Source organism: Sinohyriopsis cumingii, chromosome 5, assembly GCF_028554795.1.
Source record: "Sinohyriopsis cumingii isolate HCF-2022 chromosome 5, ASM2855479v2, whole genome shotgun sequence".
Lineage (NCBI taxonomy): Eukaryota > Metazoa > Mollusca > Bivalvia > Unionida > Unionidae > Sinohyriopsis > Sinohyriopsis cumingii.
The window spans coordinates 144,291,757-144,305,717 of record NC_142965.1 but is presented as its reverse complement, the minus strand read 5'-3'; the positions used below and the strand labels follow the sequence as shown (position 1 = coordinate 144,305,717).

Below are 13,961 nucleotides of genomic sequence, written 5' to 3'. Positions count from 1 at the left end.
TAATTTTAGACTTGTAATTTGAATTCATATTATTTTAATAAAAGTATGATATTAGGAATTGTAATTTAAATTCATGTAAAAAATAAAATTATTGTTAGAATTTAGGTGTTATCTGATTCTTCTATGGAGAATTTAACAAAACCGTCAGTACTACAGCAATGAATTGTAAAACAATTAGATGCTAGTATTCATTGTATAGTGTGGCTCTACGCCAGCTTCATTATAAGACAACATATGTATCTAATAAACTATATCCTTTACCAGCTACGATTTACGAATTCCTAGACATTGGTGGAAACAAAAGCTAGTCAGGGTTCGAGTGTACATAGAGTCGTTCTGACCAATCCAGGTATCATTGTAGAATGAGGGTCATGCGTGATCCAAGGGTAAAGTGAAGCTGGAAATTGTAAGGCATGCCCTATTATGGTAAAGCCCACGTCTCTCAGAATAAAACTTACTACATATACCCCAAGGCTTCGTTAATATATGCCGTACACTTAGAGCTCGATTTTCGGTTTTCCAGCGGTGTAATAACTATATCGCTGGAGTGACTGCGCCGCTTCAGGAAGTCAGAATGACACCTTTTCTTCCTCTCTTTCGGTCCACGACCACAACAACAATATGGGAATCAGAATCATCAACATCCCAATTGCCATTATTTCATGAAAGTTCTTCATTGTACCTGATTGTGCTCTGTTTAATCTATGTTAAATGGTACGTTTTCCCTTATGTTTGGTGGACGTTAGGTGTATGTAAATATATTTGGTTTTCTACAGGGTGATATCATGAGTTTTATAGAGTTATGTTTTCTTGTCATATACTACTCACTCCAAACCTCCAAAGAGGCCCCAGCCCACGTGTGGTATCACTCCATATGGAGCAAAATACTGGAGTCAGGCTCCCTCGGATACCTATCCCATGGGTGCCTGGAGTGCATTTGCTCTTGCAAAACATAATTGAATATGATTATGATGGTTTCTTTAAGGGGGCATGTTTGCGTTTTTCCAAGATAATTACTTGTCCACATCGTTTCAAATATAAAATCAATTAACCTTTGTAACATTTCCCTATTTGGTGTTTGTCTATATATATATATATATATATATATATATATATATATATATATATATATATATATATATATATATAGTAACTGATTCTCATGATATCTTTTGGAAGTAATAGATGTACTTTTTGCACAGAGCTTCATTTACTCCACTGTCGAACCGAAATGTTTTAGTCACTAACTCACATACTACACGTCGCACATAAGTTTCCTCTTACAGCAATATTAGTTCTTGAAAACGTTTGTTTTAATCCTTTGGAATTCTGTGTAGTATTTTTACCTTGTAAGTAAATGACTTAACATCCCAAGCCTTCTGAATCTATGGTAAAAGGCCAGGACAATATATCATTATTCTACTAAATGGTTCGTCAAACCCAGGCATATGTGACAGATGATCTATGGGTTTCTTCTGATTGGATTTTCCTATCATTTGACATGTCCTCAAGGTCCAACCCTGCTTTGGATTCGAACGACGGAACCGCCGTAACTCTGGACGGATGCTTAACCATTTGAGTCTTCCGAGACGACACGCCTTGTCTTATCCGTAACAATAAAACTACATTAATGCAAAGGTAGAAAACATGGGCAGTATTTGGTGGTAGTTTGGAACGGGAAATGTTTATACTGTGCTATATCTTACCAAACAAGCGTCGTTATTGTAATAAAATTATAACGCGCTACGTCAGAGTATGTACAAAAAGAGAATGATATATTATAATGGACAACAAGAGTCTGAGCTTGTGAAATAGTGGCAAAACTGCACACATAAGTTTATTTACATAATGTGCATAATACAATCAACTTCAACTCAAAAATGTTGACATAGCTGTATACATGAAATACGGATGCTTTACACACAGTACAATCAACAAATCATACTACTTTAATATTGACTTAATAGAAGTTTTAATGATTTTATTTCTGCCCTAAGATTTGTATGAATTTCTCATTGATATCGAGCCATAGTTGAAGACGATCATTGCAAAAAATCAACAATTTGATTTCTTGCCAGCTCCGTTATATCTAACAACTAGACTCGAGAAGAGATCAACGCAGCAGGAACAGAAAGTTAAGTAAATAATTTGTTTTTAAAAAACATAATAAATTGATTGAACATTTATTAAATATTTGATAGTCTAAATTTGGGAAATATATAAGCGAGAGTGCAAAATATATGCTTGTCATGATTGATTTGCATGAATGCCTTAAGACCAGAAAAGAAATAGCTGACATTAATGTGAAAAAAGAAAGACGACACATGTTCCTTTTGATGCCTCTGGATTTGTACAAATACACCAAGTAACCTTTAAGACAGACCAGTTTAGTTAGATATTGTCGTCGATTTTATACATAGTCCGCCCAAATAAAAGGAGATAGAATAATTGAAAATGACGGTAATATATCTGTACCTATGTATGAAATAGTCGAACGTTAAACGTTTCAGATTAACTAAGACGGAAGACATATCTAAATGGATATCATATTTAAATATTGATTTTCAGCAGGCAGATACATATTTGTAAAACTGCTTATGTCATGGCTGAAAAATTCAATAATTTGGAAACTATAATCTGGATAACCATGATTTTAATGTAAAACACAGTTTCCATTGTCCTTTTGTCCTTGCTTTATAACAAGCTATTTTGCATACATTACGCGATACTTACGTCGTAATTAGTTTTCAATATCTAAAGGAAAACTTTATTTAAAATAAGGGTACAGTTTGGATGCTCGTTTCCGTCGATTTTCAGGTGGAAACTTTGTTGAAAGTCATATAATCTACGAATGCTACTTTTTTCTTTTGTCATGCTTTGGTCTCAAAAAAAAAAGCCAGATGTAATAGTAATAAAATACGAATATATATTAGCATATTTTAGAGTAGAATTAATGTGTGCTTTCGTTGTTCATGAAATAAATATCGTGTTGCTTCTTAAATATGTTGCCACAATTGAAAAACGTGAAAATGAATATCCAGCATATATTTTATATCCACTGAGCTTTTTCTTATTTATCAGCTGAATAACTTTTCATAAGCACTTTCTGCTTATCTGCACAATACAAAACTATGTATAGGACTATTCATGGGGCTTACGTTAGCTAAAGCTGAATTGAGTGTCTGGTCAATAAATATCTTTGTAGTGATGAAATCATAATCGAAAATAATTATGATTCTATAAGTGTCAAAGTACCAAGTAATCGCATTGTACTGTAAATAAATGTTTTCCAACTTGTCGTTATGATTACCATCCTTTATAACTTCTGAATAATTTGGAAGATTACTGTTTTATTAAAATATTGCGGCATGGCGGTAAAATACAATTGACATATGTTAACATCTGAAAGCCAAGTGGGTGAATGAATGAATTGTTTTGTAGTTGAGAGATTACAAACTGAATACTGTATATCTGAAACTTTCCTTATTAACTTCATTATACACGTTATACACGGATTCTATCAAATAAATTTTGAGTGGCTGTGTATTTAGATGAGATTGTGGTACTGGTCGCCATGCGATCGTGCCTGCTAAACAGAAATTCCTATATCCACGACTAGATTCCACTATTTTAAGGAGATGTTCGCATAGTATTGGATATAAGTGCCATAACCTTCAAACCAAGGCTAAGTTCTTTGTATGGGGCAAATAAATATTGTTTAACGTGTATGATAATATTCTCTCAGTATGTATAATAATAACAACAGCAGTTAAGTTAGTTTTAAATCGCTCCAAGCAAAATTCGTAACCATGCCTCAAGCAAACGGAAACTATCACCTAGCTGTCGTGCACCTTCACGATAAACAGTGTTCAAAGCTGACCTGCGTATAACCCATATATAAATGACAAATTACACGAATAAGACGTGCTGGCTCAGTGGTTAGCGTGCCCGACCCACGACCGAAAGGGGTGTGTTTTAGGTAAGTCACACAATTTTAATGAAAAAATCATCTCAATCATTACATATATTTTCCTCGGAAAAGTGGCATTTCTTGTATCCATGATATAGTCCTATATATTTGCAAGAATATATTTTGCAACATGTACAGTAAAGTCAGTAATTCAACTGAACTTTACTGCTGAGACAAACTGAACAAAAGCCCGAAAAGAACGTGCTTTTCAAATTATTCATTCAAAATGTTTTTGTACGTTTTTTTCGGGGTAAATTATTTAAAATAAATCAAAAACACACACTTATAAATCACACAAGAAGCCGTTCTTACTGCCAATGATTAAATCTCATCTTTCACTATAATTCTTTGGATTTCTACGGCAATACATTCTGGGTGAGTTTTTATTCTAGGAATCTGAGAGCTGGACTTAAAGGAGTGATAAACAATTATACTAACTAAAAAACGGGACTTATTTGACAATCTTGGTATATACTAGCTCAACTCACTAGAATGACCCCAAAAACTACAGTAATAACGTGTGTTCTTTACTTCAGTTCCCGGTTGTAGAAGTTCTTAACCTAAGTATGAGATACCGGATAAATTATTTTTTGTAATGAAAGTGATACAGTTGTATGCAATTGAATATGTTCTACATAAGTCTGGATTCAATCGGAGCCAATACATTAGCCTTTGCAATGGGTGTGTCTATTTCGAAAACAGGATTTTGAGTTTGTTCAAACGAGAAACAGTTTTTCTCCCCAGTATCTGGAGCAGCCGATATGTCTGCATCCGCGGGAATCACTTTTTGGTTCTCCTCAGAACTCGCCGGACGGACACATGTGGCAGAAGTCGGTCTTTGCTTTAGGGACTGGACTGTGTTTACTTTCTTGCACCACAGGTAGCAGATACAAAGGGTTATCACTGTGCCTATTAGGACTAGTCCGGACGCGCACCCGGCTACAATGTACTTCCAGTTCTCGTTCGACGAGGAACCTGCCAATGAAAATATCGAGGGCACTGAACAACCTCTCCTTACCAGTTTCGGTTAAAAAAAATGTTCTGATACGGTATCTACAGGCATTGTCTGTTGCCCGATCATGGTCAAAATATTTACCATTTCCTAAACTTTAAACTTGTACCGTAACTGATCTCAATTTAAATTTCTTCGTTACGTGCATCGATATATAATATTTGCAGCTTAAGCTAACGTATATATGCATTTTTTTCCATTTAACTCTCTTTCTTTCATTCAGTTTGAAAATTTTGTATACTCCTGTCATTACACAGTTCTTTCCCCTTTTTCAAAATCTACAAGTCTATCCGTGTTTATATAGAACGGTGATTGGTTTAAAGTATGTACATACTTACACGAGACATTTTGCAATCTTTTATGCTATAATTACACGAGATCTTTAAAATTATTTTATACAATAACTTGAACATATTATTTTAATCACCTATATCGAAATTTCACAAAATGTGGTCCCTGTCAAAATGGAATGAGTATATTTGTTCACACAACTGAGTTGAATTTTTGTGTGGTTTTGATGCCATTTTTCAACACAAAATAGGTTATTCATAGTGACCGGTATAAATGGTGGAGGGAGAACCATGGGAAACCCGGAAAGAACCACCGACCCACGCAAACCTGTTGGCACGCTTACTCACATGCCCATACCAGCCGAGCCCGAGACAGAGGTGAGATGCCAGTAATCAGCAAAGGCGAGCGCCATTGACCACTTGGTCAACGGCTCCCCCCCCCCCCGCCACTGCGGTATATAGTATTATTCCGGTTGTTGTCAAAGTCGTAATGGTCGAAGGAAGGGTTGTTGCTATATCGTCGTATATGTTGTCGTACCTGTTGGGGTTGTAGAAGGGGTAGTCATGGTAGACCAAAGCGTCATGGTCACCACGAAAGTTGTAGAACTTGTAGTAAATGCATCTAAGGAAGAGTCTGTGGTTTTAATTGTAGCTACAGATGTCATCGTACCTGCATTGATAGTCGGTGTTGCTATCATTGACGTGGGAATGGTCGTTGTTGTGGTTGTTGTTTGTGTGGTGGTTGTTGGCCCATCAGAGAAGTAGGATATGTTAAAACCCCTGTCCACATTGCTGCTATCGGTGATAAACTGGACGTACATCTGTGACTGAGTACTTCTGTATGTGGTATGGTTCGTCAGACAGCAATAGCCTTCCATGGGCGTCATGACCGAACCATTTGTGCTGTTACCTGAAAAGGTATGCATTGAATATTATCAACCTAAACAATGAAACAGAACTTGATGAATAGAATGTCTAGAAGAGCTTAAAATATAATTTTATATATTTCTTCTTCCCATTCTACCGCCCCCTCTCGCAAACCACCTTGGATATGAAGTCTGATATGTGATGATACATTCTGGTACGTGGACATACGTTCTGATATATGCTGAATCATTCTAATACATTTTGATACATTAAATCTCAGTTCCAAATTTCCTATTTTTACCAAGTATGTTTCAAAACACCTTTCAGAACACTTTATCAAAACAAACTCCCATCTATATACTAACTGAAGACCATACGAACACAAACACGATCTCGAACCCTAACTGAACATCATCCCAACATCCCCTTTTCAACCCAAAGGTTCACATGGCACTCAAATCCATCTTAAATATATTCTGGTGTAATATATAATCCAGTTTGAAGCACATTATCGGGAATTCCCAATATCAATTGCTAGAAAAAGTTTTAACCCTAACCCTTTGAGCAAAAGATATCAAGATTAGCGTAAACAGCGGATACAAACCTTACTCACTGCTTTTAACAGTCAATATCGTGTTACTATTATTAACACATAAATTTACACACGTCTGTTAATTAGTAACTGTTCACTGCTTGTGCCAGACACAATCTTGTCACTACTATTAACATATAAACTTCACCATAATTGTTACTAAACACAAGTTCACTGCTATTAACACAAATATTGTCACTATAATAATAAAAAAAACTTCCCCATTGATGTCACATAGCAAGACAATGTTTTTAACTTTTCAACCAACATAGTCAAACAATATAGAGATAGCTAACCTGAAGTTTTCGTCCTCATGCTGAGGACTTCATCAGCAGACTGTTTTCGTCCTCATGCTGAGGACTTCATCAGCAGACTGTTTTCGTCCTCGTACTAAGGACTTCATCAGCAGACTGTTTTCGTCCTCATGCTAAGGACTTCATCAGCAGACTGTTTTGATCTCCACTTAATGTTAACATCGTTCAATCGAAAGGTGAGCGATGTTAACAGTTTGTCCCAGATATGTGACAGGTTGTAACCGTTCCCGTTCTTATTCAGCGTCGGTTTCTATGCACGGATGTAGAGCAATTCCTTAACATCCTGCTTAAACCAGGCTTGTTTTCGATTTTTCTGAGTTCCAAGTTAGTATGACCAGGGCAATCATTGTGGATGTGCCGTGATACTTCAGATGAACTTGTGTTTTCTATGTTCATTAAATCTCGCTTTCAATGTCCATTCCGTTTCCCCAATATAACTCTGATGGCACTGACTTTCACTCTGTCCTCACACTTAATGTAATAGATAGGTTCACAAATATCTTTCTTATCGGACTTATCCTTTAGGTGAACTAACATCTATCGTAGAGTCCGGTACGGTTTAAACACGCATTAATTTTGTGTCGTTGGAAAACGCGCTTCAAGCATTCGAAAGTCCCTTTTACATATGGTACGATGTTACCTTTCGAAAATATCATCCCAACTGGTCTACTCTCTACGGTATTGTCATTTGGACTAAGCTTAGCCAGTTGAAAACCTTCTTAAGCGCCCATTCCAGATAATGACAAATCTTGAAGGCAGCATTGACACGGTCTAGTTCTTATCTTAAATCTGTTGGGTCAGATGTAACGACTTTGATTCTGTGATGTAATGTTCTGACCATCCCAAGTTTCTGATCTAATGGATGGTACGAGTCAAAATCAAGTTACAAGTCGGTATGCGTAGGTTCACTATAAACCGTAAATTTATAGTGCCGTCCTTGTTTCTGACAGTGTTTGCATCCAAGAAATATAATCCTCAGTTTCGTTCCTTTTCGATGGTAAATTTAATATCATGATCAAAGCCATTAATGTAATCTTTGATTTGCTTAGTGTGTGTATCGTCAACATATCTGTACCATGAACACGGGGGATGTGGAGCAGTGATGAGTGCTGACGACTCAGTGTTCCATATATAAATTGCACACTATAGGTGAAACGTGAACCCATAGCAGCTCCGTGTATTTGAAGGTAGAAAATGCCATCACATGCAAAGTATGTGCACTTTGTGTGTGAGGGAACAACTCCAACAGTCTTGCTATTTGTTGTTGTGACAGTGGTATCCTCTGTGTAAGGGTAATATCAAAATGTAATCTGTCAGTAAGTACTAAAAAAGCCTTATCAACTGGTACGCTAGTAAATAAGGCACTCAAGTCGCATGAAACCGACACTTCATCCTCCGATATACTCTTATCATTAATCAGGCTGGTAGAATGTTTTGAGGTTTTGATGTTCAGCATTTTCAACTAATGGTGCTAAAATCGTGGCCTAATATTTTGTACATATGTAGTTGATAGAGCCCACACTATAGACTATTGGTCGCAACAGCATATCTTGCTTTTGTTTCTTTGGTAAACCATATCATGTTGAGGTGTTTCAGTATTAGGATATACTAGTCTACTAAGTGGCCAATCAATTATTTTATCTTTCTCGCGTAAATCTCTGATGCAGTCCAAGCGTTTATTTCTGGTAGTTGTGTGTGGAGTCACGTGACAGTTTCTTGTATGTATTGGAGACCAGAAGCATGTTTAAACATTTTTTATTTGTAATCTGATTTGTCTATTACAACCATGCACCGACCTTTATCAGCAGAAAGAATAACGATGTCCTTGTTTCTATGAAACACTGGCCAAGGCTTTTCTTCCATTCTTACTAATGTCAGGTTTGTTCGGATTACCTTTCTTTATCAAGATACCAACCACCTCGGTTCTGAATTCTTCGTCATCACTGTTATATAGATTCCTACAGGCCGATTCCGTAGGCGTCAGTAATTGACTACCAGCAGTTTATTTCCGGTGAAACTGCAAAGTTTAAACCTGCCGCATGACTGGGACAATCTGTTAACATCGCTCACTTATCCATCGAGCGATGTTAACAGTCAGTAGAGATTAAATCAGCTTGCAGATGAAGTCCTTAGCGTGAGGACGAAAGTTTCATGTTACTTTTCTTTTTATTGTTTTGTATGTGATTGAAAAGTTAAAAACATTTTCAAATATGAATATTAATACTACATAGTTAAGCTTTCACCAACATTTACTTAGCATGAGTTGACCGATTATAATTGTCAGCATCTGGTCATTATTATTAACATATACAAACTTTCTATGGCTACTACGTAGCATAAGCTGCAACATGTTTGATAAAAAAGTCAGCTAGATGAACTACGAGAAACTGCATTCGTACCAACATAATCATGGTTTAATAAATAATTTTTTTTTGCTTGTATTGATTTTAGGAAGACAATAAGCAAATAATGTAAACCTAGATATTGGTTACTTAATTTAACGAGCTCTTAGTTTCAAGATGGTTTGCTGCGATTATATTGTATAGGTTTGTTTTACTTTTTATAGATTTGCTTTACAGTGCATAGATTTGATTTACATTGTATAGATTTGTTTTCACATTGTATATAATTGTTTTGCATTGCAGAGATTTGTTTGACATTGTATATAATTGTTTTGCATTGCATATATTTGTTTGACATTGTATATATATATATATATATATATATATATATATATATATATATATATATATATATATGTGTGTGTGTGTGTGTGTGTGTGTGTGTGTGTGTTTTACATTGTATAGATTTGTTTCTAAATTGTATAGATTTTTTTGTTATTACATTGTATAGATTTGTTTTACATTGTATAGATTCGTTTTACATTGTATATATTTGCTTTACGTTGTATAGATTTGTTTATACAGTGTACATATTGGTTTTTACATTATATAGATTTGTTTACATTGTATATATTTAGTTTACATTGGATAGATTTGGTTTTAAATTGTATGGATTTGTTTCACATTGTATAAATTTGGTGGTGTTGCACACCAAGTCTTCTAGAATTTTTTATTACCTTACGCAATCCTCCGCAAATTCAGCTATAAATAAATATATAGATTATAAATAAGTAGGTAAATAAATAAAAAGAATCGAAGAGCTGTATTTACAAAATGCTCAGATATACATACAAATAAAGAAGGTTTTTTGGGGAGGGTAGACTGTTCAATAATAAAAAAAAATAACAAAATAAAAAATAAATAGATAAAATATTTAAGAGTATGATCTAATGGATACATACAACGGATTTGATGGTATTGACACAATAAGGTAACGTCCTCACAAAGAATCTACCAGTTCGAAAGGATATTCAACATTCATTGAATGTTACTGTTGCCGATACTGTCAAAGAAAGGTTTATTTATAGCAAGCGGAGAAAATGGTACCAGACGGTTCACTATGCTGAGGCCAGATTCATAAATTAAAACAGTTTCAAATAACTAACAGGTAGATGCAAACAAATACTATTTTTCAGGTTAAAAGCAACCCAAGATAGTATCGGCGTATTTAATTTTTTATTCATGTTTATTGTCTCTTTTTGTTCATACAAAAAATAGTTTTCAGATGGACTGTAATTTAAAATATGTATTAAGAAAAAGAACTACAAGAACAACCGGCTACGTTTTAAGAATGATCCAGTGATTCTTAACGCTGAGAATCGTTCATGTCATAAGAAGCTTCTTCTTTTTCTTACTTTTTTCCAATCCAGATAGAATCGTTACCAACTGTTAAACAACGCTATCACACAGATTATGAATTGTCGTCAGGATAATTCGTTTCTTCAAGTTTGACAAACATACAAATGAATTAGCACTTTGTCAGAAAGTTTTGATAAACTCAACCAAACGATTAAATTTCCATACATAGCTTAAGTCACTGCACAGACTCTGAACACACATACACATAGAGATAGGAGAAAATGCATCCCTGCAAATAGTATAGAATAGGAATATTGACAAGCAGGTAAAAAGAATGTGTGGGACGACCTGGAAAACTTACCGTCATAAATGGTAATATTTTCATACAAACAGCGGTTGTGCTTTATTTCATGTTCGACCCTGCAGTCTACTACCACCAGCATCACCGTATGGTTTATATAGCCAGTAGAAATGAGCCATTCGGACGTATGGTTGCTTTAAATACGAAAAAAAAAAGGAAAAATGAAGGCGAATATTTTAGCGAGTTTTAGGTAAAAATAATTTTATGGGACAAAAATTGACGTTGAGAGGATACTGCATTTTCTTAACTGCTTGTGCTTTCATCAACGCATGATATTTCTTTCACAGCTCACCGACTCAGAGTTCTGACGTTTCTTGCACAGGCCATCAGGTTCATAGTACTGATATTTCTTTCGCAGGCTCACCTCACAATGCTAGCTATGTTTGAACGAAATTACAAGTACATAGCTATGTCGAGCACATAAAGGCATATCTCATCTTGCTTGCACTAATTTTCACGATGGACACTAATGTCTATTCTTCATTACAACATATCAAATGTTCTACTTAAATAGAAGAGCAGAAATTAGTTATTACATATAGTTACCTTGGATACGAAGCTGGATAGTTGGGTGAGGTAAAATATTGAATGGATGTTGTTGCTGTCAGTCTCTTAAATTCGTAGACCCGGTTACCTAGAGGAAATACAGTTAAATTATATGATCACATACTAGAGCTGTGTATGTATGTATGTATGTATGTATATGTGTGTGTGTGTGTGTGTGTGCATGTATGCATGTATGTATCATCACTATGTATGTATGTATGTATGTATGTATGTATGAATGTATGTAAGTCACGATGTTGAGCCAGTAATAAATTCTATCTTCTAACATGCAGGATCTGTGCCATTCAGTATGCTGGCGAAATCCTTGATTTCAGGATACTAATGCAGACTCACAAACCACTATAATTCGAAAGGGAATTCAGTTGACTCCCACGAGATGTTTCCGTTTGAATCTAACCTGGGGCGGACATATATAGAATGCACACGCAAGGAACGATACTGGATATAACTATTGAAAACTCATGGAAAGATTGGCCTAAATGTCATAATATTATATGCTCATTTGTTTCTCCGTTAAGGTCAGAATCGTTCAGTATTTTATGATATTTCACAAATTCATATTGCATTCACATGCATGAGGGAACAACTTTATATTGTAAAAAAAAACAACGGACGCAGACGCTAGCTCTTTTGATTGCTAAACAAATCATATACACTCGCGTAGTAGGCGTTTTACGTTTTGGTTGATGAAATTTGTTTCATTTTAATAATTGCTATTGAAAGACTTCATATTTTTCCCACATTATGTATTCAAACATTGAATGACAGAAACAGAAACACATTTGCAGATGAAGTTCTTAGCGTGAGCACAAAAGCTTCATGTCAACACGCTTCTCCCTCGCTTCTTCAATCCGATGTATTTCATATGGAATTGTCACATATAAATCCAGTTCATAATCAAACAATTTCGAAAAATCGAAAACAAATACCATACTCTGTTCATTCCAGATCAAGTTTGAAAGTTGTTGCAATGCACATTCATTCATAATATGACTCCAAATTTAAATTTTAACTAGACACGCCATTTTCTTTCGAACGTTATGCCAAGCGCGCGACTAAGTTCAAATTAATTTGGGCGGAGTTATGTGTGCAACAATAATGTTGTTGTGTAATGACGAATTTGCGGATATGTATTTAGTTTGGAATACGACATGCATTCAGTTACATTGTTTCTTGTAGTGTATTTTTGTTTATATAATTAAGCCTTAGGTAGAAAAAGAAAATGAGCATATAATAAAAAGATTACTGCATTTATATGGGAAAATATGAACCCGTTTTGTCTGATAGATATCGTACACTCCCATGGCCGTGCAGTATTTCCATCCGAAAAACTCGTTCATATTTTCCCATACAAATGCATTAACCTATAATTATTATTATTAGTACTAGTAGTAGTAATAGTAGTAGTAGTATCCAGACACAATTATCTTGATATCTTTCCTTCTGAACCTGCTTGCATAACTCTACTGGGATATGATTTCTTTGCCAAATCTGGTAGATGTTATTATCTCTGCATTTCCGTCCTTTGTTCATAACTTAGAAATATGTCAAAACTCGCTATCTGATAGACACAATAACCAGCTCATCCTTTATTTTTGAACAACTTTGTTTCTGATGGATCCTAACATGTAGGCGTCCACAAGTCTTCGTAGATCTTGTGTCTAGTGTTTGATTATATGTAAGTTGTTATTTGTCCTCTGACGATGAGCTTTGTTAGCTCGAAACGTTGGGAAATCGTCTTGAATTAGCGCTCTTATCAATTTTAATGTCAATATATACTTATTCTGTTCCGTTTTTAATATATATATATATATATATGTGTGTGTGTGTGTGTGTGTGTGTGTCTGTGTGTGAGAGAGAGAGAGAGAGAGAGAAAGAGAGAGAGAGAGAGAGAGAGAGTATGTGTGCCTGTGTGAGAGAGAGAGAAATAATACCTTCACATAATTGTAGAATCAATACTAGTGTTGTCAAAAGCATGATATGCGGTGGCATAATTCTAACAATAGTGTAACAATCAACAGCTGTCTGAAAAAAAAGAAATATTTATTATTATTTCAGGCTTGATGTGTTTCAAGCGAGAACCAACCAAACACTTTTTTCAAACGTTCATTTAAGAATTAGACAAATATGGTGAAAGAAAGTTTCATGCATTTTACTTTTGCATAGATGAGGTATATTGCATCATTTTAGTTGTATTTCTTTGTCCTCTCGGTGATCTTAGTATTGCAAAAGCTACAAAGAAACCCGTGCAAGCATCTATCAACTACCAATTAACTCATTCAGGCAT

The 13,961-nt window shown here is 35.1% G+C and overlaps 1 protein-coding gene across 1 annotated transcript; it reads right to left on the bottom strand.

Moving 5' to 3' along the window:
* Window positions 1–1,802: 1,802 nt before the first annotated feature.
* LOC149800396 (uncharacterized) lies at window positions 1,803–11,393 on the bottom strand. Its single transcript, XM_089957240.1, has 3 exons — window positions 11,108–11,393; window positions 5,943–6,182; window positions 1,803–4,945 (listed from the first exon to the last, which is right to left on the bottom strand). The coding sequence occupies exons 1-3, from the start codon at window positions 11,187–11,189 to the stop codon at window positions 4,602–4,604; spliced, it is 666 nt and encodes a 221-aa protein (XP_089813366.1). The 5' UTR covers window positions 11,190–11,393; the 3' UTR covers window positions 1,803–4,601.
* Between the last annotated feature and the right edge of the window lie 2,568 nt (window positions 11,394–13,961).